Source organism: Grammomys surdaster, unplaced genomic scaffold, assembly GCF_004785775.1.
Source record: "Grammomys surdaster isolate TR1022 unplaced genomic scaffold, NIH_TR_1.0 210, whole genome shotgun sequence".
In the NCBI taxonomy this organism is placed as follows: Eukaryota; Metazoa; Chordata; class Mammalia; order Rodentia; family Muridae; genus Grammomys; species Grammomys surdaster.
In genome coordinates, this window is record NW_021604655.1 from 2,824,711 (window position 1) to 2,849,583 (window position 24,873).

At 48.1% G+C, this 24,873-nt stretch overlaps 1 protein-coding gene and 1 non-coding gene across 5 annotated transcripts; one reads left to right on the forward strand and one right to left on the reverse strand.

The window, feature by feature from the left end:
- Window positions 1-7,420: 7,420 nt before the first annotated feature.
- On the forward strand, window positions 7,421-7,493 carry Trnak-cuu. The gene has a single exon. It is a non-coding gene; the product is annotated as a tRNA-Lys (tRNA).
- A 5,914-nt stretch (window positions 7,494-13,407) lies between these two features.
- On the reverse strand, window positions 13,408-23,941 carry Vrtn (vertebrae development associated). Of its 4 annotated transcripts, XM_028771933.1 has the most exons (3): window positions 22,060-22,359; window positions 21,742-21,922; window positions 13,408-16,452 (listed from the first exon to the last, which is right to left on the reverse strand). In XM_028771933.1, exon 3 carries the CDS (start codon window positions 16,449-16,451, stop codon window positions 14,199-14,201), a length of 2,253 nt encoding a protein of 750 aa, XP_028627766.1. In that variant the 5' UTR covers window position 16,452; window positions 21,742-21,922; window positions 22,060-22,359; the 3' UTR covers window positions 13,408-14,198. The 4 variants fall into 4 exon arrangements, with proteins under 4 accessions (XP_028627766.1, XP_028627768.1, XP_028627767.1 ...); XM_028771935.1 differs by lacking the exons at window positions 21,742-21,922; window positions 22,060-22,359 and adding an exon at window positions 23,825-23,941; XM_028771934.1 differs by lacking the exons at window positions 21,742-21,922; window positions 22,060-22,359 and adding an exon at window positions 21,963-22,007.
- Between the last annotated feature and the right edge of the window lie 932 nt (window positions 23,942-24,873).

A 24,873-nucleotide genomic window follows, 5' to 3' on the forward strand; every position in this document is an offset into this window, starting at 1 on the left:
TTCCAGAGGCCTGGGACAAGGCAGCTCACGATCACCTCCAGTTCCAAAAGAGCCAGCACCCTCTATTGGCACACAGACATACATGAAGGCAAAATACACTTACATATAAAATAATACAATAATAAAGTTTAAAGACATTGAGGGGGGGCTGGAGAGATGGCTCAGGGGTTAAGAGCACTGACTGCTCTTCCAGAGGTCCTGAGTTCAATTCCCAGCAACCACATGGTGGCTCACAACCATCTGTAATGAGATCTGACGCCCTCTTCTGGTGTGTCTGAAGACAGCTACAGTGTGCTCATATAAATAAAACAAAACTTTAAAAAAAAAAAAAAAGACATTGAGGGGAGGATGTCTCAGTGGTTATACACACACCCACACACTTACAAGTAATTAAAAAGAAAAATTAGGGGCTGGAGAGATGGCCCAGCTGTTAAGAACACTTGCTACTCTGGCAGAGGACCTGGGTTCAGTTCCCAGTGCCCATGTGACAACTCACAACCATCTGTAACTCCAGTTCCTGAGGTTCTGACGTCCTCTTCTGGCTTCTGAAATCACTGTACCCATGGGATGTAAAGACATTCATGCAGGCCAGATACCCATACACACAAAAAAAAGTAAATAAATTTGGGCTGGAGAGATGGCTCAGTGGTTAAGAGCACTGACTGCTCTTCCAGAGGTCCTGAGTTCAATTCCCAGCAACCACATGGTGGCTCACAACCATCTGTAATGGGATCTGATGCCCTCTTCTATCATGCGAGGATACATGTGTGCAAATAGAGCAGTCTTGTAAATAATAAATAAATACTTTAAAAATAAATCTAGAAAGTTAAAATACTTTTTTTTTTTTTAATTAAAGGGAGGGGAGCTGTGTGCACAGCTCTGCTCATTGGCAGAGTACTTGCCTAGCATGCATATCATTCAAGATATTTGAAAGCCTAGTTATAGAAGGAAAACAAGGAGGAAGGAGGGAAGGAGGGAGGAGGGAGGGAAGAAGGACCCAGCTTGTATATTAGGAGTATATCTCAGTCTAATGTGAGGAGGAAATGAAAGGACAGAGTCTATATTTAGAAGGCAGGAATCACGGGACATGTTAATGAGACCAGGCAGATTGTGATTTTAATTGGTGTGCAGTTGGCCTGGGCAACGCCGAGGTGGAAAGCATCCTGGTGGTTATGTCCACAGGTGAGATGCAGGCAGCCCATCACTTGCTCTAACTATCCTTAGGAAAGCTGCACAGAGTCAAGCTTAAGGTGCCCAGTGTCTCTCAGGCAATGAAGATGGATGTGGAGCTTTCGGGAGACAGGTCCCCTGCCTTCCTCCCAGTGCCCGAAGTGGGCTAACCTCAGCTCCACTTGGAGAAAGACTGAAGAGTGAACACTGAATGACTGTTCAGCTATTCACCCCTCTCTCTCTCTGTCTCTCTCTCTGTCTCTCTGTCTCTCTCTCTGTCTCTCTGTCTCTCTGTCTCTCTCTCTCTCTCTGTCTCTCTCTCTCTCTCTGTGTGTGTGTGTGTGTGTGTGTGTGTGTGTGTGTGTGTGTTTTCATGGTAATGGAATGACAATGTTGCCTCACCCAGGCTGGGAGTGGCTCAGTTGGTAAAATGCCTGCTATGCAAACACAGGGCCAGAATCTAGATCCCCAGGACCCATGTAAGCAGTCAGGTGTGTTGGCGTACATCTGTCATCAGTGCTGGAGGGGAAGATGAAGGCCAAGCAGATCTGGAAGACTCCCTGACCAGCCAGCCTGACTGAAACAATGAACTCCAGGCTCGTTGAAAGACTCTGACTCAAAAGACAAGGTAGAGGGCTAGAGAGATGGTTCAAAGGTGACCATCTTCTACTCTTCCAGAGGACCTGAGTTTGGTTCCCAGCACCAATGTCAGATGGGTCTCCTGCAGCTCCAGGGGATCCAATACCTGGCCTCTATGCCCCAACCCCAAATACATAAATATAAATAAAAACAAACCTTTAAAAAAGACACTATTTCAGGAATTGGAAAGATGGCTCAGTAGTTAGGGTCACTTGTTCTAAACCAGGCAGTGGTGGTACACACCTAGCACTCCAGAGGCAGACAGTCTCTGAGTTCAAAGCCAGCCAGGTCTATGGAGTGAGTGCAAGGATAGCCAAGCCTACACAGAGAAACCCTGTCTTAAACAAAACAAAACAAACAAGCAAACAAACAAACAGCAGTGCTTGTGGAGGACCTAGGTGAGATTCCCAGCACTCACCTGTTGACTCATCCCTCTCTGTGACTCCATTTCCGGGGGCAGGGGGAGTCTCACTCCCTGCTCTGATCTCTGAAGGCACGGGACAGGAAAAACATTCATACACATCAAATTAAATAAAATAACAAATAAATATTTTATTTATTAGGGTGTTTGTTTGTTTTTAAGGCAACGTTTCTCTATGTATCCCTGGCTATCCTAGAACTTGCTCTGTAGACCAGGCTACCCTGGAACTCAGAGATCTGCCTGCTTTTGCCTCCCAAGTGTTGGAACTAAAGACATTGTCTTAGGGTTTTACTGCTGTGAACAGACAGCATGACCAAGGCAACTCTTATAAGGACAACATTTAACTGGGGCTGGCTTATAGGTTCAGAGGTTCAGTCTGTTATCATCAAGGCAGGAACATGACAGTATCCAGGCAGGCATAGTGAAGAAGGAGCTGGGAGTTCTACATCTTCATCTGAAGGCTGCTAGGAGAAGACTGGCTTCCAGGCAGCTAGGATGAGGGTCTTAAAGCCCACACCCAGAGTGATACACTTACTCCAACAAGACCACACCTTTTAATAGTGCCACTCCCTGGGCGGAGTATATACAAACCATCACAGGCGTGTACCACCAGGCCTGGCTTACAAATAAATATTTTAAAAACATATTATTTCAACTAGGCACAGTGGTACATACCTATAATCTCAGCATTTAAGAGACAGAGGCAAGATAGTAGGTTCAAAACCAGCCTGGGCTACATAGCCAGTTCCAACCTATCCAAGGCAACATAGCAAAACCTTACCTAAAAAAATAAATAAATAAAAATAAAATAAAACTAAAAATTATTAGCCAGGCAGTGGTGGCACACGCCTTTAATCCCAGCACTTGCGAGGCAGAGGCAGGCAGATTTCTGAGTTTGAGGCCAACCTGGTCTATAGAGTGAGTTCCAGGACAACCAGGGCTACACAGAGAAACCCTGTCTCGAAAAACCAAAAAAAAATAAAATAAAATAAAATAAAATAAAATAAAATAAAAATTATCTGAAATTCAAATGTAACTGAGTATAAATCATAAATCATTCGCCTAATTTTTTTCTTTTTTCTTTTCCTTTTTGTACATCTAGTAACAACACCATCTCCAAATCCCCAGTAGGTTTAATTCATTTTCATCTGCTCCAAAGGTTCTAGACCAACAGGGTCTTTCCCCTTCTTTCGCCTGCTCATCTTCCTCTGTCTCCTTCTTGTCTGGCTTTGTGATGAGCAGATACCCAGCAGTGGGCTTCAGGTCACTGCCTCTGCAGGACAGCTCACATAGGGATCCTGCCCAGAGCTGGAAGGAGACAGAACTCCTGTCCCAAACCCTCCCGCTCCTCAGTTCAATACAGGCTTCGGAGCACAGCAGGATAAGTCAGACATGTCTCTGCTCCCTGGAGACTTGTACCCCAAGAGGGACAGGTGCCTGCTTCAGAAGCAGATTGGAGCAGTGGAGAGGTGTGGTGGTAATGGGGTGACTGAAGACAGGGTTAAGTCTGAATAGGTAAGATGGCTTTGCCTGGAAGAGACTGACAGACAACTGTCACTGTGGCAAAATGAAGGGAAATCTCCTGCGTCTGGCTGATTGATAGTTTGCCAATTTCTTTTTCTTTTTTTTTTTTTTTTTTTTTTTTTGGTTTGTTTTTTTTCGAGACAGGGTTTCTCTGTGTAGCCCTGGCTGTCCTGGAACTCACTCTATAGACCAGGCTAGCCTTGAACTCTCGAACTCAAAAATCTGCCTGCCTCTGCCTCGCAAGTGCTGGGATTAAAGGCGTACACCACCACCGCCTGGTGTTTGCCAATTTCTATGGTATGAATGCATCGTGGCCAGGGCTAGAAAGATAGTTCAGTGGTTAAGAGCACTTGCTGCTCTGCAAAAGGACCTGGCCTTTAATACCACCAGCACTTAAGTCTCTGAGTTCAAGGTCAGCCCAGTCTACATAGCAAGTTCCAGGACAGCCACAGCTACATAATAGAGAGACTCTGTCTCAAACAAACAAAGAGGACCCAGGTTAGACTCTCAGCATCCAGTTGGTGCTTACAACCATCTGTAAGTCCAGTTCCAGGGGATCTAGTGCCTCCTTTTTCCACAAACATGGCGCACATTCACTCACGTGAAATAATCATACACATAAAATAAACACATCATGGCCAATATGGATACTCAGAAAACTAACATTTTGAATGGTGTGGAGCCTCTAAGTCCTGCAGCTAAATGGCTATATGGCAATCTCACCCTCGTGGGGTTTCCCAGCAGCCCCTGCATTATCAGTTCCTTCCTTCCTTAGTTTCTCCAATCAGCACACTGTTTATGAGTTTTGTTTTTAATACTGGGCAAGCACTCTACCACTGAAGTACAGCCCCAGCCTTTGCAGTTTGCTTTTTAGTTTTTATTTTATGATTATAGATGTTTTGTCGTCGTGCATGTCTGTGCGTTACTTGCGTACTGGCAGAGGCCAAAAGAGGATGTTGGAACCTCTGGAACCAAAGTGACAGATGATTGACAGCTGCTTTGTGGGTGCTGAGAATCAAACCCAGGTCCTCTGGAAGAGCAGCCAGTGCTCTTAGCCCTGTAGCCATCTCTCCAGCCTCCCTTCCCCAACGCCCACTAAGCCTCTGGAAACCTAGTCCAATCCACAGCAGCTGGAGGCTTGCTCCTTCCTACACACCAGCCATGAGTCCTGGCACTAGTGGTGGAAGACGGTCTTTCTCTCATCTTTCTCACTTAGCTCTGTCAAAACTTCAAGTCAGTTGCCCCTTTTTATTTTTATTTCTGGAACTTATTTTCACATATTTTTAAAATTTATTTATTTTTATTTTATGTGTGTTGATGTTTTTGCCCGCATGTATGTCTGTGTGAGGGTGTCAGACTTAGAGTTACAGACAGTTGTGAGCTGCCATGTGGGTGCTAGGAATTGAACCCTGGTCCTCTGAAAAAGCAGTCAGTGCTCTTAACCACTGAGCCATCTCTCAAGCCCATATTTTTCATGAATTAATAGGGGGCATAAATGTAGTGGTCAGATAACAACTTTGTGGAGGCCATTCTTCCTCTCCACCTTTTTGTAGATTCTGGGGAATTAAACCTAGGTCACCAGGTTTGTAAGTCAAGTGCCTTTCCTTACCTGCTGAGCCACTTCAGTTGCTAACAATGCAGGTGCAGATGGCTCATGCCTTTAATCTCAGCATTTGGCAGAAGCAGGTGAATCTCTGTAAGAATGGGGTCAGCCTGGTCTACACAGTAAGACTCTGTATGGAAAGCCATTTCACTGGGCCTGTTGTTGAGACAGGGTCTCATATATCCTAGGCTGGCCTCAGATTTGCAGTATAGCTGAAGATGACCTTGAACTCCTAGATGACCTTGGACTCCTAATCCTCCCTACTCCCCGAGTCCCTGAGCTGTAGGAGAGCACCACCACATCCAGTTTCTTCAGAACTGGAGATCAAACCCAGAGCCTTGTGCATTTTAAGAAAGCACACCAGCAAGTGTGCTACTTGTGCCCTAACCCCTATTTTGTAACACTACGAGGAGGTGTGGCCTTCTTAGAGGAAGTACGTCACAGGGTGGTCTTTGAGGTCGCAGAGGATCAAGCCAGGATACTCTGTCTCTTCCTGCTCCTTTGTGGATCCAGATGTAGATCTCCAGCACCATGTCTGCCTGCATGCTGCCATGCTTCTCACCATGATGACAAAGGTCTAAACTTCTGGACTGTAAGCCAGCCCCAGTCAAGTGTTTTCCTTTAAAAGAGTTGCTGTGGGCATGGTGTCTCTTGCCAGCAACACAACCCTAGTTAAGACAGTAACCATAGCCGTAGTGAATGAGGCAGCCTATAACCCACAGATGACAGCCTCCTTCCTATCCTCAAGGAGCCGAGCTCTGAAGATCAGTGCAAACCCACAGCACTTGTCATGAAGTCAGTCATGTCCCCAACTCTGACTTCTGCCAAAATCAGGAAACCTAGAAATTACCAACATTCACAAGCCACAGAAGACAGGGGCCCAGCTCTGAGCCAGGTTGGCCTGGGGAGGGGAACCCAAACCACTGGTTTCTTTCAGGATCTCCCTCATGACTCCCACAGCTTGGCTTTTCTTCCTCCCAGCCCCCACCCCAGTACCAAGGGCTGATGTCTGGAATTGCAGTTGAGGCGCTGTGGAGGACCTCAGCATGTGGCCTTGCCACCCTCCGAGACCCCAGTGGGCACCCCAGACAGAAAGCGATTATTCTCTGAGTGAACATCTCCTGCTGAGATTCCTAGCTGCCTTCTGAGCCCCCAGCACTCTCTGCTCAGCACAGAGGTACAGTCAGAGTTAAGCGGATTTCATGCTATTTTCAAAGTCATCTTCCGTGGAAAATTTTTTTTACACCACTAAACCTACTTTCTGCTGCTCTTCATTCCCCAAAAAGCCCCACCCCTCTTCCATGAGGTAATCAGCAATCAGAACGCTTAGGAACCTGCTGGAAACACCCTATTGGTAACCCTGATGTTGGTAGCTGGGATGAAGGTTACTGTGAGAAGTGGGGCAGACAGCCCATGGCTGCAGCAGGCTCTCTCTGCATGCACTAAGCCTTGCTTTTTGGCTTCCTGATCCCTCCTAAAGACTGCTATGCCAGAGCTGTCCCTCAGATTAGCAGCCTCCTAAGGGCTCAGCAAATTGAAGTCACTCTTTTGAGGAGGAATCAAACTTAGCACTTTGTAAACACTCTACCACTGAACAGCACACTCCAGTGTCCCCCTCCCCCACTGCCTCCTAAGCAACTACAGACTGGCCGGTCAGGGTGAGCCCAGATGCCATGCAAAGCCAGCATGAGCTTTTTGGTGTACCCGCTTTGTGTGGATCATTTAGAGATCTGTGTGAGCCGCCAACCACGGCAGCCTCACCGCCCGCAGAAGACTCGGAGAAGCCGAAGCCAAGTGACTCACCGTAGCCTTCGGCTGTCAGAGGTCCCCAGGTGAGGATGTATACCTCCCAGCTCCTTCTGCAGGGAGACTGGCCCTGCACCTGTGCCACAGATGATAGAACTTGGCAGGATGGCCGGGGCCACAGGCATGAGCTGGTATGAGCTTTGTTCAGTGGAGAGGGCAGGGATGGACTAAAGGAAGGGTTCTCTCCTATGATAGACCAGCAGCGCGCAGTGTTCCCACAGACCTGATACAGTGGAGATAAAGGAGAACACGCAGCTGCCTGGCTAGCTCAGTCGGTAGAGCATGGGACTCTTAATCCCAGGGTCGTGGGTTCGATCCCCATGTTGGGTGGTTTAGTTTTCGGTTTTCCACATCTCTGCGATACTTGTTGCCGGGTGGTGGCGCACGCCTTTAATCCCAGCACTTGGGAGACAGAGGCAGGCGGATTCCTGAGTTCAAGAGTTCGAGGCTAGCCTGATCTACAGAGTGAGTTCCAGGACAGCCAGGGCTATACAGAGAAACCCTGTCTCAAAAAAACCAAACCAAATAAAAAAATAAAAAAAGAAGAACATGCTAGGTTAACTGGGTCTCTGGCCAGCTCAGCTGATAGCTGGATGCTATAGAAAGCAGGTTACCCAGAGAAGAGTTAGTGGAGCCTAGGAGAGTGAACCCTGAGTGGCTCACTTCTAAGGTTGAGACACTACTGAGGGCTACTTGGGAAATAAGGTGGCCACTCGGGGCCTGAGAACCACCATTAATCCAGGGGTACATGTGTACTCCATAGAAACGAAAGGCTTTGTTGAGATGGAGTAACCTTATCTTTGTAGCACAGGCTGGCCTCCTCCTCCTCCTCAGCTTCCCATAGACTGTGATTACAGTCACACACCACCACACCGGGCTCATTCTCGGGGAAACATTTCAGCAGCAAATTCGGTGCCACAATAGCCGAAATAACCTCCATAAAAAAACTGAGAGATTTTCCTCAGTGGGAAGTGTAGAAATAAAAGGGAAAACTAATTTGTTTCTAGCCTGGTTTTTAATTTGTAAAAGTTACACTTGTTTATTGTTTCTTGGTGTGTTGGTAGGCATGTGCCACAGCACGCATTTGGAGACCAGAAGACAACTTGCAGTAGTCAGTTCTCTCTTATCAAGTGGGGTCCCAGGGAGCAAACTCAGGTCCTCCAGCTTAACAGCAAGTCCCCTACTGAGCCATTCCATATAACCTAGGGTGAAAGTTTATTCAGACAGGGCCTCAGGACATAGCTCTGACCAGCCTACAACTCAGAAATCAGTCTGAAGGCTGGCCTCAAACTCAGATCCACTTGCCTGTGCCTCTGGAGTGCCGGGGTTAGTGACAGACATCACCACATCCAGCCTCCTAGAGCAGAACTTTTTTTTTTTTATCTATTTTTTTTAAGATTTATTTATTTTATATATGTGAATGTACTGTTACTGTCTTCAGATACACCAGAAGAGGGCATCGGAACCCATTATAGATGGTTGTGAGCCACCATGTGGTTGCTGGGAATTGAACTCAGGACCTTTGGAAGAGCAGTCAGTGCTCTTAACCTCTGAGCCATCTCTCCAGCCCTAGAGCAGAACTTTTATATTTAAAATATTCTCTCTGGGTGGCTGGAGGGATAGATGGCTCGACAGATACAAGCACTGCTAAGCCAGGCAATGGTGGTGGACACCCTTAATCTCAGCACGTGGGAGACAGAGGCGGGCAGATCTCTGAGGTCAGGCAGTGTACAGAGCAAGTTCCAGCACAGCAAGGACTAAACAGAGAAACCCTGTCCTGAAACCAACCAAACAAGCACTGGCGGCTTTGCCACAGGATGGGGCTTCACTTCCCAACACCTACGTTGATAGTTCACAACTGTCTATAATGCCAGTCCAAGAGGATATGACACCCTCTTCTGGCCTCTGCAGGGACTAGGCACACATGTGGTACACAAACACACATGCAGACAAAATGCCCAAACACATAAAATAATAAATTTAAATAAAACCTTCCCTTAGAGCCACACAGAATGTGACCAGAGATAAACTTAAATGTACATATTGCTTTCCTCCCCGATTAACCCCTCGCTGCACTGGACTTTTCCATAGATATCCAGGGTAGAAAATGACACCAAAAGAACACAAATAGGACTGGAGATGGCTCAGTGGTTAAGAGCACTGACTGCTCTTCCTGAAGTCCTGAGTTCAATTCCCAGCAACCACATGGTGGCTCACAACCATCTGTAATTGGGTCTGATGCCCTCTTCTGGTGTGTCTGAAGATAGCTATAGTGTACTCATATATATAAATAATTCTCTTTTTTTTGGGGGGGAGTGGTTTTTTCAAGACAGGGTTTCTCTGTGTAGCCCTGGCTGTCCTAGAACTCACTGTGTAGACCTGGCTGGCCTCGAACTCAGAAATCTGCCTGCCTCTGCCTCCCAAGTGCTGGGATTGAAGGTGTGCACCACCACCGCCCGGTAACATATTCTTAAACACACACACACAAATAATTTCAACAAAATGTCAACCTCAAAACCAGCATGAAGCTGGGTGTGGTGGCACTCACCTTTAATCCCAGCACTGGGGAGGCAGAGGCAGGTGGATCTCTGTGAGTTCAAGGCCAGCCTGGTCTACAGAGTAAGTTCCAGGACAGCCAGGGCTACACAGTGAGATCTCAGCACAAAGCACTATTGACAGATATGAATACAACTTAGGTTCCTTTGCCTTTTTAGGAAACAGCTCTTCTAAACATTAACAAAACTGGACACCCCCACCCACCCATGTACAATCATTTTTCAATGATACTGACACAACAGTATCATTGAACAGAAGCTCAGATTTCTGCTGCAGGTTTAGGGCTTCACAGTGCTCCTGGATGACATTATCTTCCTGACTCAGGACCAGATCGTGCTTTACTGGAGAGTGATCCTGACCAAGCATCTTCTCAGGCATCAGCCCACCCTCCATTCCTCAAGCAGTAATCAGTCCCTGTGGGCTCCAGGCAGCCTCCGTAACAGTCACTCACCTGTTATTATGGGAACATGGGTGCACACCATACCACTATGGGTACAGCTGTGATCTTGCCTTCAAACGGGAAAAAGGAGACGTATGAATGTCTAAGGTGGGGATTGGTAAATCTGGATGGGACACTGGAATCCACATTCCTGACAAGCCCTCCCCCCTAGGCAGTAACCCATAGATAGGTTTTGGTTTTGAAGTACCAAAAACTGAACCCAGGGCATTACCCATATTGGACAATGTTTATCCATTGAGTTGCACCCAAACCCCTAGGATGGTTTGTAGGTCGCACTAGGAGATTCTGCTTCCCAGCCTCAGAGGGCCTGTTCTGGTGCTGAGTGTAAGTAAGAAAATGTACTTTCTGTCATGGAGTTCTCAGGAGGGACCCTGGGACTGCTACCCCATGGCCCAAATGGAAAGGAATTGGAACCTAGCTCCCACCCAATGCTAGTGTATCTCATTGCACTGGATTGCCACCTGCTGGCCAGAAGTTGCCACTGCAAGTTAGAGTGAAATCCCCTGGTCAAATTCCTTCATCAAATCCTTACTAGTGGAGTCCCCAGAGGTCAATCCAGGACATAAAATCCGACAAGCATTAGGTGAGAGCAATTGCGCTGAGAGCAATGGGAAAGGCAGCAGTGAATAGGATTCAGGGAAGATCACCTTGTCAAGAAGCAGCAATAGAGCCGGGCGGTAGTGGCACATGCCTTTAATCCCAGCACTTGGGAGGCAGAGACAGGCGGATTTCTGAGTTCCAGGCCAGCCTGGTCTACAGAGTGAGTTCCAGGACAGCCAGGGCTACACAGAGAAACCCTGTCTCGAAAAACAAACAAAACAAAACAAAAAGAAGCAGCAGCAATAGATAGAGGCAGAGTCGATTTGAAAAATAATTATTGGGCTGGAGAGATGGCTCAGTGGTTAAGAGCACCCTCTGTTCTTCCAGAGGTCCCGAGTTCAATTCCCAGCAACCACATGGTGGCTCACAACCATCTGTAATGGGATCTGATGCCCTCTTTTGGTGTGTCTGGAGACAGCTACAGTGTACTTACATACATAAAAAAAAATTATCGAAAACGAGCTGACAAGCTCCTGTTGGCACAGATTACAAAATGGGTGTAAAGACAGAGGGAAACTGGTCTATGAGAAATCCTTCAGACCACCACGGATTAGGTTTGCAAAACATGATCTCACAGGTTTAACACTAAGAAAGGATAAAAGCACCAGCCCATTCTCTTTTCAATATCAGCACCTACTGTGTGCTTAAAATTAATCTATGGGATTCAGTGCTCAAAGCAAAAGGAAAAAAATGTTTTTCATAGTCTTCATGCAACCAAAGCAACAAATAGAAACAAGAACCTACCAGACAATTCAAAAGGACAATGTAACAGGGACTCAGACACAATGTCTGCTGTATAGACAACTGGGACAAGCATTGGAACTGGCTATAGGAGCACACACCTGTTATCCCAGCACTCTGGAGGCTGAAGCATGAAGAGTTCAGATTCGTGGATGGCCAACATGGGCCACATCCTAAAACCTGCCTTTAAAAGGAGAGGGGTAGCAGAGCAGTGGTGGCGAGCACCTTAAATCCCAGCACTCTGGAGGCAGAGGCAGTTGGATCCGAGTTTGAGACCAGCCTGGTCTGCAGAGCAAGTTCTAGGACTGCCAGGGCTACACAGAGAAACCCTGTCTCAAAGAAAAAGAGAGAGAGAGAGAGAGAGAGAGAGAGAGAGAGAGAGAGAGAGAGAGAGAGAGAGGCTTCATGATTGTTGTGTTTTATAAAAATGTAAAAGAATATGTTTGGTGGATGTGCAGTCAGGTGTGGGGGGAGGGGTGCCTCTGCAGGCCCCTGAGGGACCAGCCACAGGACAGTATAGTATAGAGTAGAGTTGAGTTTATTCTGGGCATGGGGAAGGGATTTGAGAGGGTAGTAGAGACAGAGAAAGGCACAGAGAGAGGAGAGGAGAGGCTGGCCATAAGCATGTGGAGGGGGAGAGGGGAGTGGAGAGAGGGGGGAAGGAAAGAGAGGACAGAGCAGGAGCAAGAGAAAGGAGGGGGCAAGCAGCCCCTTTTTATGGGGAGTCAGGCATACCTGGCTGTTGACAGGTAACTGTGGGGCGGAGCCTAGACTAAATCCCTACAATGATGTATAATCCAGCACCCCCAAGACAGAAGTAGGCAGATCTCTACTCGTTCAATGTCAACCTGGTCTACACAGTTCCAGGCCAGCCAGAGCTGCATAGTAAGACCCTGTCTAAAATTAATTTTAAAAGGAAGGAGAAAAAAAAGGGGTGAAGAGAAAATGAGAGGAGAGAACTAAGAGGGAGAACAGTGTCTTAGACCAAAGCAGCAAGTATGTGTAATCCCAGAGCAGAAAGGAGTGTGGACGGTTAGGGTCAGAGGTGGCCAGTGTGGCTGAGGAACTGTGGGCAAGGGCATGGGTGAGGGCAAGCACAGTAAGGAGAGGGAAAAGTGGGTTGGGGACCACTCACATGCCCCTTTGTTTTGATGTTTTACAAGACAGGGTTTCTCTGGACAGCCTCAGTTATCCTGGAACTTACTCTGTAAACCATGCTGGTCTCAAACTCAAGAGATCCACCTGCCTTTTACTCCCATGCCTGGCCACACGGCCCTTCTCAAGGAAAGAATTCTATAATTAAAAGGCAGCTGCAGACACATCTTAAGCAGGAAAGTGACAGGATCCAATTTCATCAAAATCCCTCTGAAGATGGGACCAAATGGGAGAGGAAAGGGGGAGCTGTGACGTGGGGGAGCGGAAAGGAGGGAGGAGCCAAATACAATTTGAAATGAAAGCAAAAGGGGGCTGGGAATGTTACTTGGTGATGGATCATCTGACCAGTATACACAGGGCCCTGGATTCCATGACACCAGCACCTCAGAGTCAATTGTACTTGGTGATGGAACAGGAGTGGGATAAGAGAAAGGCAGAACCCAGGACCATAAAAATGTCAGCCACAGGAAACCAAGACAGGAGAATGTCTAAGAGCATCTCTCCCCCATTGGTGCTTCATTTCAATAGACAACAGCTCTATCTGCACCTGGGCCTAGCCCTCAGGGTCTTATGCAGCCAGACCCATAAGTTCATAGTAGAGTCCCACCAAGTAAGCCCTGGTCCCAAGCATGTACTATCAGAAGACAGAAATGGTCTCCCAAGCCCCTTAGACTGAAGGGAGCCCTAGAACACAGTACTATCTTAGCCAAACAAATGCCAGAGGCCACAGGCTGTGTGTGGGCAACACATCACTTTATTTTCTTTGGTTTTCCAACTGTGCTGCTGGACAATGAAAATTCAGTTCCCCACCAGGCTTGTAACCTTATAGCTCCTTGCCCAAGATGTGCCTGGCATTTGAGGACGGTCAGCAGAAAGGCAGGTCCCCAACAGCAGCCAGGCTAGAAGATACCTGACCTGAAGAGACCCCACTCCCACCCCCAGCAGAGGGTGCAGGATGCCCACTTCGGGGTCTCCAGTGTCTGGCAGCTTTCCCTGGCTTAGGGGCTACCATGGTTTGTTCTGTGAAGCTCAGTCCTTCTCCACTGAGGAGCTGAGGCAGAACCCACACAGATGCCTCAGACTCAATCCTCATGTTCCTTTGGAAGACATCTTTGAGGGGGGAAAAAAAGGATATAACCCTTAAGAAGAAAAGAAAAAGCATATATATTTATTCTGTCTGACAGGAGATACTGGCCATGCTGTGATGCTTTCCTTGTGGGCCCAGGAAAAGCTGAGAGCAGCCCTGGTACAAACACAACAGAGCTTTAACACTGACAAGAGGTGGAGGGGTCTTGCCAACCCAAATTAATGAAAAAAAAAAAAAAGAAAACCTAAATACAACAAAAATATGTGACCAGCCAACAACCATAGAGACAACTTGCCCTCCTCTAGGTTTTGTCAGAGCAGGTGGCTGATTTCCACCTCTCCATCAAGAAATTATAGAACACAGAGCAAAGGACATCCTAGCCCGAGTCAGGAGGCAACTCAGCTCCCCTCCTTCCCATGCTCTATATCCCCTCCCATCAGCCATCAACCAGCGTGAGACCTTCATAGAGTGCCCGCTTCCACATGTAGTAGGTGGAGCGGGCGGTGAGTGGGAAGAGAGCTTGGAACTCCTTGTAGGACGGGAAAGTCTTAGACTGGAAGCGCTTCTGCAGGAACAGCTTGGCCTGGGCCTTGAACCTAGCGGTGGTAAGCATGTCCATCACCAGCATCTGCCCACCGCTGCCACCTGGTGCCGTCGCCATAGACTGGCTTGGCAAGGGTCCACTATGGGGTTGGCCCTGGGCCATGGCTACCTCTTGAATGATCCCCTCTCTGGAAGGCCCTCCTGGGGCATCTTCTGGGGTGTTTTCTAGAGAAGCAGCCACTGGCAGTGTTTCCACTGGAGGAACCACCACAGACGTTACATTCTGAACAGCTTCCATAGCCTGCCATTCAACTGGCTTCCGCCGTTCCTTCGGCTCCTCCAGCTTCCACCGTTCTTCTGGCTTCCGTGGTTCCTCCGGCTCCTCCGGCTTCTGCGGTTCCAGCTCCTCCGGCTTCCACCGTTCCTCTGGCTTCCGCTTCCTTTGGCCCTTAGAGGGAACCTGCATCCGGGGCCATCTTCCGGAAAGACTTTTCCACACCCAAAAAGTGGAAGGTAACAGGCTAGGGTATCGGAGGCGGAAGTGACAGAAGGGTAGGTGCCCACTTAGCACCTGCTTGCGGGCAGCCCTGCGCAGTCGTCTCTGCCAACGAGAAAAGGGCATCCTTGGGGATTTGAGCCCCTGGGAAGTAAGAGGAGCTCTACTTTCTGCTTTCCTTGTCCCCTCCTCTCCCACCTCACTCTTGAAAGAGAGCAGCATCTCTTTCCCAACATGTGTTGACTGGAGAGACTCCGCAGTTTCAGGAGCTGGGGAAGTCTTGAAACTGGAGGTCCTCCTGAGGGCTTTCCGCCTCCAGTTGTAGTAGGTGGATCTCGAGATACCAGGGAACCTGCATTTGAAGCAGCGATAGGGTACCAGTTTGTTCAGGGAGATGCAGTGCTCCAAGTAAGACTTGGCACGCTGCATTAAGATCATGCTAGTGGGGCTTGACATTGCCGCTGCCAGTGGGGAACACCCCACCTCCTCAGCAGCCTTTTCCCCTGAAGGCTTCTCCACCTCTGGCGCAGCCAGTGCCTCCCGGGATGGAGTGGCTGGGACCTGGACTGAGTTGGCACCAGTACCAAGCAGCTCATGCTTCCAGGCATAGTAGGTAGAACGAGAGATCTCAGGAAATCTCTGCAGGAACTGTTGCAATGGCACAAAGCCCCCGCGGTGGAAGCTGTCCTGCAGGAAGTGCTTGGCAGAGAAGCGGGTGGCTACCTTCTGCCGGTGCTCTTGGGTCTGCCGCCGCCAGCGGTAGAAGGTGCTCTTGGTGATGCTGGTGTGATCACACAGGCGGGAGTAGCTGAGGCTGGGTTCACGGTTGAGCAGCTCTAGGGTTTTGGCTGGTGGTAGCAGAGGACCCAGGTTTGGAGGAACAGAGTCCAGGCTCGCAGTACTGTCGGCCTCCACCTCCTCCAGCCCAACCACAGGGGCAAAATACTGGTGATGGAAGAAGTGGCTGGTGAGGGGCTGACCGGCCCACATGATGTGCAGCATGGAGGTCACGTGGGTGGAGCGGCGAGGCATGATAACGCGGTTAAAATAGGGTCGGATCTTAACATTGTGCATGGGGTAGATGGAGTAGATACTGCGCCCAAGGATGGAAGCAAGAGCGTACAAGTGCCACATATTGGAGAAGCCTGAAGGGTAGCACGTAGCCTTGACGTCAGCATCAAAGATGGCCTCCAGGGTGGCAAAAGACAGGTTGGTCATCTCAGGGGACTCCTCACAGCACAGGGAGTAGCGCACAGCCTGCAGCATCACCTTGGAGTCGATCATGCCCTGGAGATAATAGTGCCTGTGCAACAGCATCTCCACCACAGTGCGGGCCCGCAGCTCCAGGCTGAGACCGGTGTGCCCCCACAACAACATGCTGGCCCCTTCAAACAACAGGCTACCCTCACCCTTGCACACCAAGGGCAGCATGTTCCGAGGAGCATCCTCTGGGTAGAGACTCAAGGCCACCGAGTCCACTTCCAGCACCTGGGCGCCAGGGCCACCCTTCTGGCAGATGGGTAGGGTGAAGGAAGTTAAGACCTGTTTGGCCTCCAGGGCAGCACTGATGAGCCCTTCCAAGTCCTTGTACTCTACTGCCTCCTGCAGATCGCGCAGCACCTGCTGCACTAGCTGATCCCGAGAAGTCATCCTGACAAGGCAAAGGAGAGAGGGCAGAGGTCAGAAGAATGGTGGATGCGCTCTGGCGCCTTCTCCCAGAGTCGCAGTTCTCAATCCCCACCTATCAGATGTCCAGGATTTCAGATACTTAATTACGATTCATAACAGTAGCAAAATTACAGTTATGAAGTAGCAAATCATTTCCTGGTTGGGGGTCACCAGAACATGAGGAACTGTACTAAAGGGTCGCCACATTAGGGAAGTTGAGGGCCATGGGGGTGGGGAACGGTAATGTCCCCAGAAGAAATAACAGCTAACTGCTACCATGGCTTTGCTTAGTCACTCAGTGGTTCTGAAGGAAAGCCTGGTCTCTGGAAATCAGCTTTGGTAAAACACTTAACCTCCTGGCTTCTGCTTTCTCTCCTGTGGAATGGGAGAGAGTGCCTACCGTTAAGGGCCCTTGTGGGCTTAACTGATATAATGAAAGTAAACAAAGCAAAGAAAAAGCCCACAGACAATCCCAGCACTGGGAGGGTGAAGGCAGGAGGATCACGAGTTCAAAGCCAGCCTGGGCTACCTAGCCAGATTCTATCTAAAAACAAAACAAAACAACAGTGGATGAAGATACAGAGGAAGAGACAGACACATACACTTATTTTTGTCTCCTGTCCCTTCCTGACACATAGTAAAGCAGAATCAAATGCTAGTTACTGTGCAGCAGTATCTACAACAATACATAGTATACAGTAGGACATAAGCTACACCTCTACAGGGCATGGTGTGCATACCTTTAGTCCTAGTGTTCACCTGGGAGGCAAAGGTAACCAGCTCTCTTCGAGTTCCAGGCCAGCCAGGGTTCCACAGTGAGACCCTGCCTCAAAAAAAATAGTCATATAACTCGGTCGAAGATTTATGATCACATATGGACCAAAACCTAGAACAATGATTTCCAAGCTATAGTCCTAGGTGCCTCGTAAATTCTTTTGAGAATAGTGCTTAGACATAGCATGATAATTTAACACATTGATATAATTTGTCTTCTTATCTTTTGAATAAAACTATGTTATATTATGGTGCAGAGTGATATATAGTTCACACCTATCATCCCAGCACTCTGGAGACAAAGGCAGACACTTACCATGAGATTGAGGTCAGCACAGACTACAACATGAATCTCAAGTCAACCTTGGCTTGGGTTGAACTTATCTTTCCTATCAAGAATAAAGGCAACAACATCTAATTATGAAGTCATGTTCTTCCCCCTGACGTCCTTGAAGAATGCCCTTCAGAACACATTTTATTAAATAGAAGTCCTTAAGGGCACCCACATGTCTCTGGAGTTAGAGGCGGGCCTTTCCTCACCCTGAGCAGGCTGAAGATCTCCTTTCCACTATTATTGTTTAGAAATGTATGATGGAATTAGCTGCTTTTAGCATGGAACAGTTTTATGTAGACCAGGCTTGCCTCAAATTCAAATCTATCTCTTGCCCCTGCCTCTCAGAGCTTCCCAGTGAGCACCACATCTGGCAGAGCCACTTTTTATTTTTTAAAGCACAGTAGGGAGTTTATTAAGAAAGAATCTTATTGTAGATCTAAGGACAGATCTTAAGAGAAAGGCTTAGGAAAGGGACCTGGTCTAGAAGGGGTTAACTTCTCAAGCTAGCTGTCAGGAATACTATTTTTAGAGAATGACTGACTGATGGATGTCACAGTAAGTCATGGTGACACACATCTGTACTCCCAGCTCTGTGAAGCTGAGACTGAAGGATCAGGTTCAGAGTTCGAGGTCAGCCAGGGCTGTCAGGCTAGTTTCAAGACCATCGTGGGCCACAGGAGAACTTGACTCAAGACAAAACAAAAACAACATATCCATTACTGAGACAGAAGTGGGTTATACAGACTCAGGCATATCTGAGGGAGATTAGCCGGAGAGATGGCTCAGTGGCTAACCATGGCTGCTCTTGCACAGGACCTGAGTTCTGTTCCCAGTACCCACACAAGCATCTGTAACTCCTGCATCAGGAGATCCAACACCTTCTTCTGGCTTCCTTGGACACTAGCCGTGTACATGATTTATATGCACGTGCTGGCAAAACACTCATACACATAAAACAAATATTTTAATTTTTTAATAAAAAAAGATTCAGGTGAGCCTATCTCTTCAAAGTTAAGTATATTACTATAACATAAAAGTTTGATTTTTTTCACCTGTAATCCAGAAATAGCATGGGGGACACAATTAAGACTCTTATCTCAAAAGATAATAAAGCCAGGCACGAGTGGCACACACCTGTAATTTCAGCACTTGGAAGACAAGAGTTCAAGGCCAACCTGGGCTATGTAGTGAGTTTAAGACCAGCCAGGCCGAGATCCTTTTAGAAGCTCTCTCTATTTTTGTTTTGAGAACATCTACCACTACTGACATATCCTTGACAACTTCCCAGTACCTAAGTGGTTTTATACTGTATAATCATATTGTCAACATTTCTATTAGTTATATTACAAACAAGAATCTATATTATCACATAACTGAGGGATAGCCTTACAAACTTCTGTAAAATATACAAAGTATGACCATAGCATTTGACTTGGTACAGCAAGATACAAAATTTTCATGGTGCAGTTTCTTGTTTTACTTTCCTTTAATTAGGGTCCCCCAATCCTCCTGCCTCAGCCTCCACAGAGAGCTGGGAGTTAGGCCTTGACCATGCTATTGGTAAAACCCCCACCACTGAGCTCTATCTCCAGCCTTGGTAGCTACTTTTTTCCTATTAGTGACTATCTTTTCCTATCTGTTACTATTTATTTCATTTTTACTTTTTTTTTTTCTTCAGCATTAGAAGTTAAACCCAGGACCTTGAACATGCAAGACCAGTATCCCCAGTCTCTTGCTTTAATTTTGAATACAGTATACATTGAGATGTCACCTATATAAACAACAAACTTTCCAGCTTCTCACATGTAAAGAACTAACAGAGCTGAGAGGTAATGGTGCAGCACTCGGGAGGCAGAGGCAGGTGAATCTCTGTGAGTCTGAGGCCTATGATCTACAGAGTGAGTTTCAGGAGAGCCAGGGCTACACAGAGAAACCCTGACTCAAACAAATAAAGAGCGAATGGAGATCTTGAAACTAAACAAAAGTTGACACTGTATAAAAAAGACCGTCTTTCACAGAGGCAGCAAGGAAGACAGACCGTCTGGTGCAGAGAACTGTTGAATGGAGCCTTCTTGTATTCTGACCCTTACAGCAGGACTATAGGGTTTGAGCTACTGGGGATATAACTCAGTGGTAAAACACAGCATGCAAGAAACCTTCCATTCAATCAGTCAGTTGAGTGGAAAAGGAAACAGCTGAGGAGAACGCTCAGTTGGCACAGTGCTGACCCGGAAACCAGGAGGGCCTGAGCTCAAATCCTCAGGAGTTAAGAGCCAGAGGAAGCACACACCTGCACAGAGTCAGGAGGAACCCTGAGGCTTGCTGGCTAGTCAATCTGGCTAAACCACTGAGCTCCAGGTTCAGTGAGAGAACTTACTTCACAAAGGAAGATACAGAGTGGTGCAGGAAAGACACCCAGCAGCAAACCCTGGCCAACACACACACACACACACACACAAAGAGAGTAAAAGTACTTGCTGCTAAGCCTGATGATCTGAGTTCAATTCTCAGAACCCACATGACAGAAGGAGAAAACAGACTCTGGGAACTGGCGTCTGACCACCACCTATGTGCTATGACATGTATGCCCACTACATACAAAATAGATAAATACAACATTTTTTTAAAAATGAGTCCTGGACTCAGTGGTTAAGAACACTTGTTCTCACCGATGACCCAGGTGCAAGTTCTAGTACCCACATGGCGCACATAACCTCTAACTCCAGTTTCCGAGAAATCCAACCCCCTCTTCTGACTTCCACGGGGCACCAGACCATGTATGCGGTGCAGGTATACGTTTAGGTAAAACACACATATAAAATAAATAATTAACGAGTCTCTGATTTTAAAAGGGACTGTAAGGGACTGCAGGGAATGGAGTCCAGCTAGTAGAGAACTTGCCTAGCATGCATGCAAGAAGCCCTGAATTCCATTTCTACCACCACATAAACATGTGTGGTGGGGAGTGCCTGCAATTCCAGAACAAGAACCTCAACATTCACCTATAATTCAGCACATGGGAAGTGGAGACAGGAGAATCAATATCAAGGTATATGAAGTTGGTCTAGGATACTTCAGACCCCATCTCAAAATGAAAGAAAAAAAGCTGGGCAATATCAATATTGCCCCAATTCACAGGTGGAGAAACTGAGGCATTTGGCAGCAGCCTAATTTATCCAAGGTACCACAAATAATGAGCTAGCCAGCCAGCCTCCCCTCCATCACAGGTCAATCTTCCTAACTTCAGTAACTGCCATGCAGAGGCATTCCTTTGGAAGAGCTTTTAAATTAGGGAAGAGAATATTTTCTTTCCTGGCTTCTCAGATCTGGTTCTCGGAGCTTAACGCGTTGCTTTAATTAGCCCCTGTTTTAAAAATGTGTTTGTATTATACATGGTTCGGTTTATCAAACTGCGTACTTAAACACACTGGAATGTGAATTGTGATTGGGCAACGGTGAGGAGAAAAGAATGTTAAGGCATTGAAGAACTGCTGGAAAGAACGGAGAGCCTTTCAAGCAGTGATAATCAGAGTCATCCTTGGTTAACATTCTAAGCTCTAAACGTCTTCAAGGCTGTACACATGAAGAAAAAAAGACAGCCCGGTGGTGGTGGTGGCACTTTAATCCTAGAGGCAGGGGAATTTCTGAATTCCAGGCCAGCCTGGGCTACACTGAGAAACCCTGACTCAAAAACAAAACAAAACAAAACTGAGCCCCAGAACCAAATTCTAAAGACAAAAAATTTTTCGCTGTCAGAAATATCCCAAGAAAAGGGATAATGTTCTTTCTGGTTTTTCTTACATGATGTCACTTAAGTGGTGTTATACACCTGCATGCAAATGAGCGCTTTGAGATACTTTGCCAACAAAATTAGGAAAATAGCTGCCACTTACTGACTCTGCACTAACCCATTTAACTTAGGTAATTCAACCAAAGTCCCAGAAAGAGCAATTTAAACCGTGTAGGTGATGCTTCCTGCTTCCACTCCTTGTGCCTGCTCAGAAGTGGAGCGTGATGTTCCCCCGGGTGATCACAAATGGGCTTCTGTGGGGGTGAACGTTTGATTCCAAGTTCTTTTTCAGGGGTAAGTTTATTACTCTGTGGGTCTCACCTTCCCTCCACAAAACCACAACTCTTATCACACCTACCCTCCCCCCCCATCACAGGCATCAGTATTCCTAGCACACACCTGGAGAAGGAAGCCAGCAGGAGTTAGGAAAGAACAGCTATTAAAAGCTGCAAAACCTTAACAGTCTGACCCCAGGGCTCTCCTAACCTCTGCCGTTCTCCAAAGCATTTGTTTAAATCATCCAGAGAATCTGACATTTTGAGATACACCTAGTCACTTTGTAGAAACCAAGGTAGAAAGAGTAAAGCTGACTTGCCTGAATTCCTCCAGTAGTGTCCAACACAGCGTCCAGATGCAACACACTTCCTGTGCACAGACCTTACCCCTCCCCACCCTACCAGGGCCTACCCTACCTCAGGGTCCCTGGCCTAGTTACATCCGACTCCACCCTAACTCTTTCCTCCTTTCTTTCCCCCCGAAGAGATGTTAGTAGGTAATGCCCCACTTCTGGCCTCCTCAAACGCTTACTGAGAGCAGCCTGCAGTCCCAGCACTTGCGAGGGCTCTTGAGTTCAAGTCCAGCCTACGTTACATAGGAAGAGGCTGTTTCTAAAATAAAATTAAAAAGTAGCTTTCAAAGGAGAGCCTAAAATCGCCCTATCTCTCAGCCAAACAAAACAGGGCTGGACCACACGAAGACAGCCAGTGTGGAAAGGGCAGGCGGCTGCAGGAGGACGCCCTTAAGTAGATAATCGGTGATGGCGTTCAGCTGCGGCGCTTTGGTAAAGGTGCCCCTTCCTGAAATGTACGCAGGGCCAGCGTGACTACTACCAGGTGCACCGAATGAATCCAGTCTATGGCTGGCCTCCCTGAACCCCCCGCACCCCCCAACAGCGGCTGGAAAGGGGCTGAAAAAGTACGAAGCCACTGGGGTGCGCACCCCACCTCCCACCCCCCACCTCCCACCCCCCACCCGCGATACAAGCGTCAAGTTGGACGGGAGGGAGCAAAGCCAAGGTATCAGTTTCTAAACGTGTTAGCGCCTGGAAAGGACTCCGGAGTCTCGCAGGTTAAGTGGATGGGAAATGCACTCTATTCTCACCTTTACTAGGACTACTTTCCCTGTCGCCTCCGCTCCCCATTGGCAGATGGAGCTACAGAACCGGGTTCCAGCTTCCAGCCCTTCCCCCCCACCCCCCACGCCATCCCCCGTATTTTAGGAGAGGTCAATCAGGACTCTGTAAAGGACCCGGAAGGGAAAGGCTGGAGGGACTGCCTGTAGAACAAATTCATTCCCTACCAATTGTACCCTGGGCTCCAAGGAACCGGACTGGAATCCAGTGCTCTCTGGAGACCTCCCCCACACTCCCTGTCCCTCTCAAAGCACACTGCAGTCTCTGCAATCTACTGAACCCACTATTATGTGGGCCACACGGTTAAGGCTCAATAAGAGTAGATTTTGATACCTATAACGACCAACCTAGACAGCCAGCTAAGCTAACTCTTCAGCCAGCCTAGCTCCAATTACCAGGGCACACTGGCTTGGCTGCGTGACCAAGGGACTGCCAGCCATCTTGGTTATCTCCCCTGTGTCCTAGCGATCAAACTAGGCATAGGAGAATACTGTAGGGCCTCACTGGTAGGTCTTTAGATGTTAACTTCCCAACAAAAGTCCTACAACCAAGGGAGCGCTAACGGGTGCACCTGAGGCCACCAAGCTAAGAGCCTCTGGGGTTATCCCAAGTTCAGTCGCTTGACTGGACCCTGTGTCTGGAAGGGAGGGAAAAGAGTGAGGGCCACCAGTCACCCTTGGGGGTGCCAGGTGCCAGTGGGTGGTAGATAGAGAGCTGGCCCACCTGGAGCTTCAGAAGCCAGGGACCTAACCTGAGCTCTTGCGGGCTAGGGAGGAGCTTGAGGCCATACCATTGCGCTTGCCGGGTGAAGAGGAAAAATAGGCTAGTCGGTGGGGGTAGGGAAAGGGCTAGAGGTGTGGGGGTAGGGAGAATTTAAAACAATGCCTGGCGTCCCTGTCCACACACTTCCGTAGGATCTTCACCGGTGGCCCTTGGACCTAACTAATCCCTTAGTATCCTGAAGCCAACCCCTAGGTGCCTAGGGCATCAAGCTGAAGGAAGCAAGGACCCCTTCTAGTTTTGAGAAAATATTCTACTTTACTGACCTCGAGGGTGGTCCAAAGCCCTGGGGGGCATCCACTCTTCTCTCCACCTTCCAGCTTGGGTCATTTAAGGCCCCCTACCGGGAGAGGTCTTCCCGGAGAGCGTCCCTTGCTGAGCTCTCACGGTCACGCCAGTCTCATATCTGTAGTGAACCATTGAGCATGAATGGTCTACAGCCAACTGGCTGGTGGGGAAGTGGTTTAAGCCACTCCCCCCCCCAGGAAATCGCCTACCTCCAGGGCTCTGGTCCCAAGATGAAAGAAGTGCAAATTCGGGGGTCACTTCCAATGGTAAAGTGATAGCAGCTATTGTCTTATCCAGTGTCCCCCGCTGGGCCTGTTAAAGTGCCCTGACCTAGTTCTGAAACAGACCCCTTGCGGGCCACGGGAAAACTTAAAAGAAAATTGAAAGATTTCCTAAGAGTCTGGTGGTGGTGGTGGGGGGGGAGGTTTTGGCTAGATAGAGGGAAGGGAAAAGTTTGTAGTCTGGCTTGAGGGTTGGGGGTGACAGTTTGATGTCGCCCCAAAGGAGTCATGGGTTGATTGAGTAGAGTTAAGACTTCGGTGTTTTCCGAACCCCTAAAATGCATCTCTGCCTGAGCCCGCTTGCCTGAGTAGGCCCTACAAGACTAGAACAGTCAGGCAGTGGAAACAGCTCCCTGCCCCCATCTTGGTGCAGGTCTGTTCTTTACAAAGTCTTCTCCCATGTCTCCCATGTTCTTTGCTCATCTCTCAGGTTTGGAGCTCAACATCTCTTCTTCCCAAAGCTTGCCTGGGCCTAAACTGCCTCTAGCAGGAGCTGGGGGTTGGGAGTATCCCAGCACACCTCAACTCTGGGCCCACAGGAAGGAGGGGCTGTACTGTACCAAGGGCTTTAATCCCTCCCTGCGGTGCACCTAGGGGCTTTAAATAATCCCAAAAGGATGCAACTGCCTGTCTAGTCTTCAGCAGTGGGGGAGGTGAAGGGCTCCAGTGGCTGGCTCCCTTTGGAAGTGGCTTCCCTCCAGGAGTTTTCCTGCCTGGCTTTTAACCCTTTAGAGTTCTATGACTGG

Excerpts from the sequence above, each read along its gene's own strand:
- Vrtn (XM_028771935.1), bottom strand. The coding sequence starts at position 16,451 with ATGACTTCTCGGGATCAGCTAGTGCAGCAGGTGCTGCGCGATCTGCAG.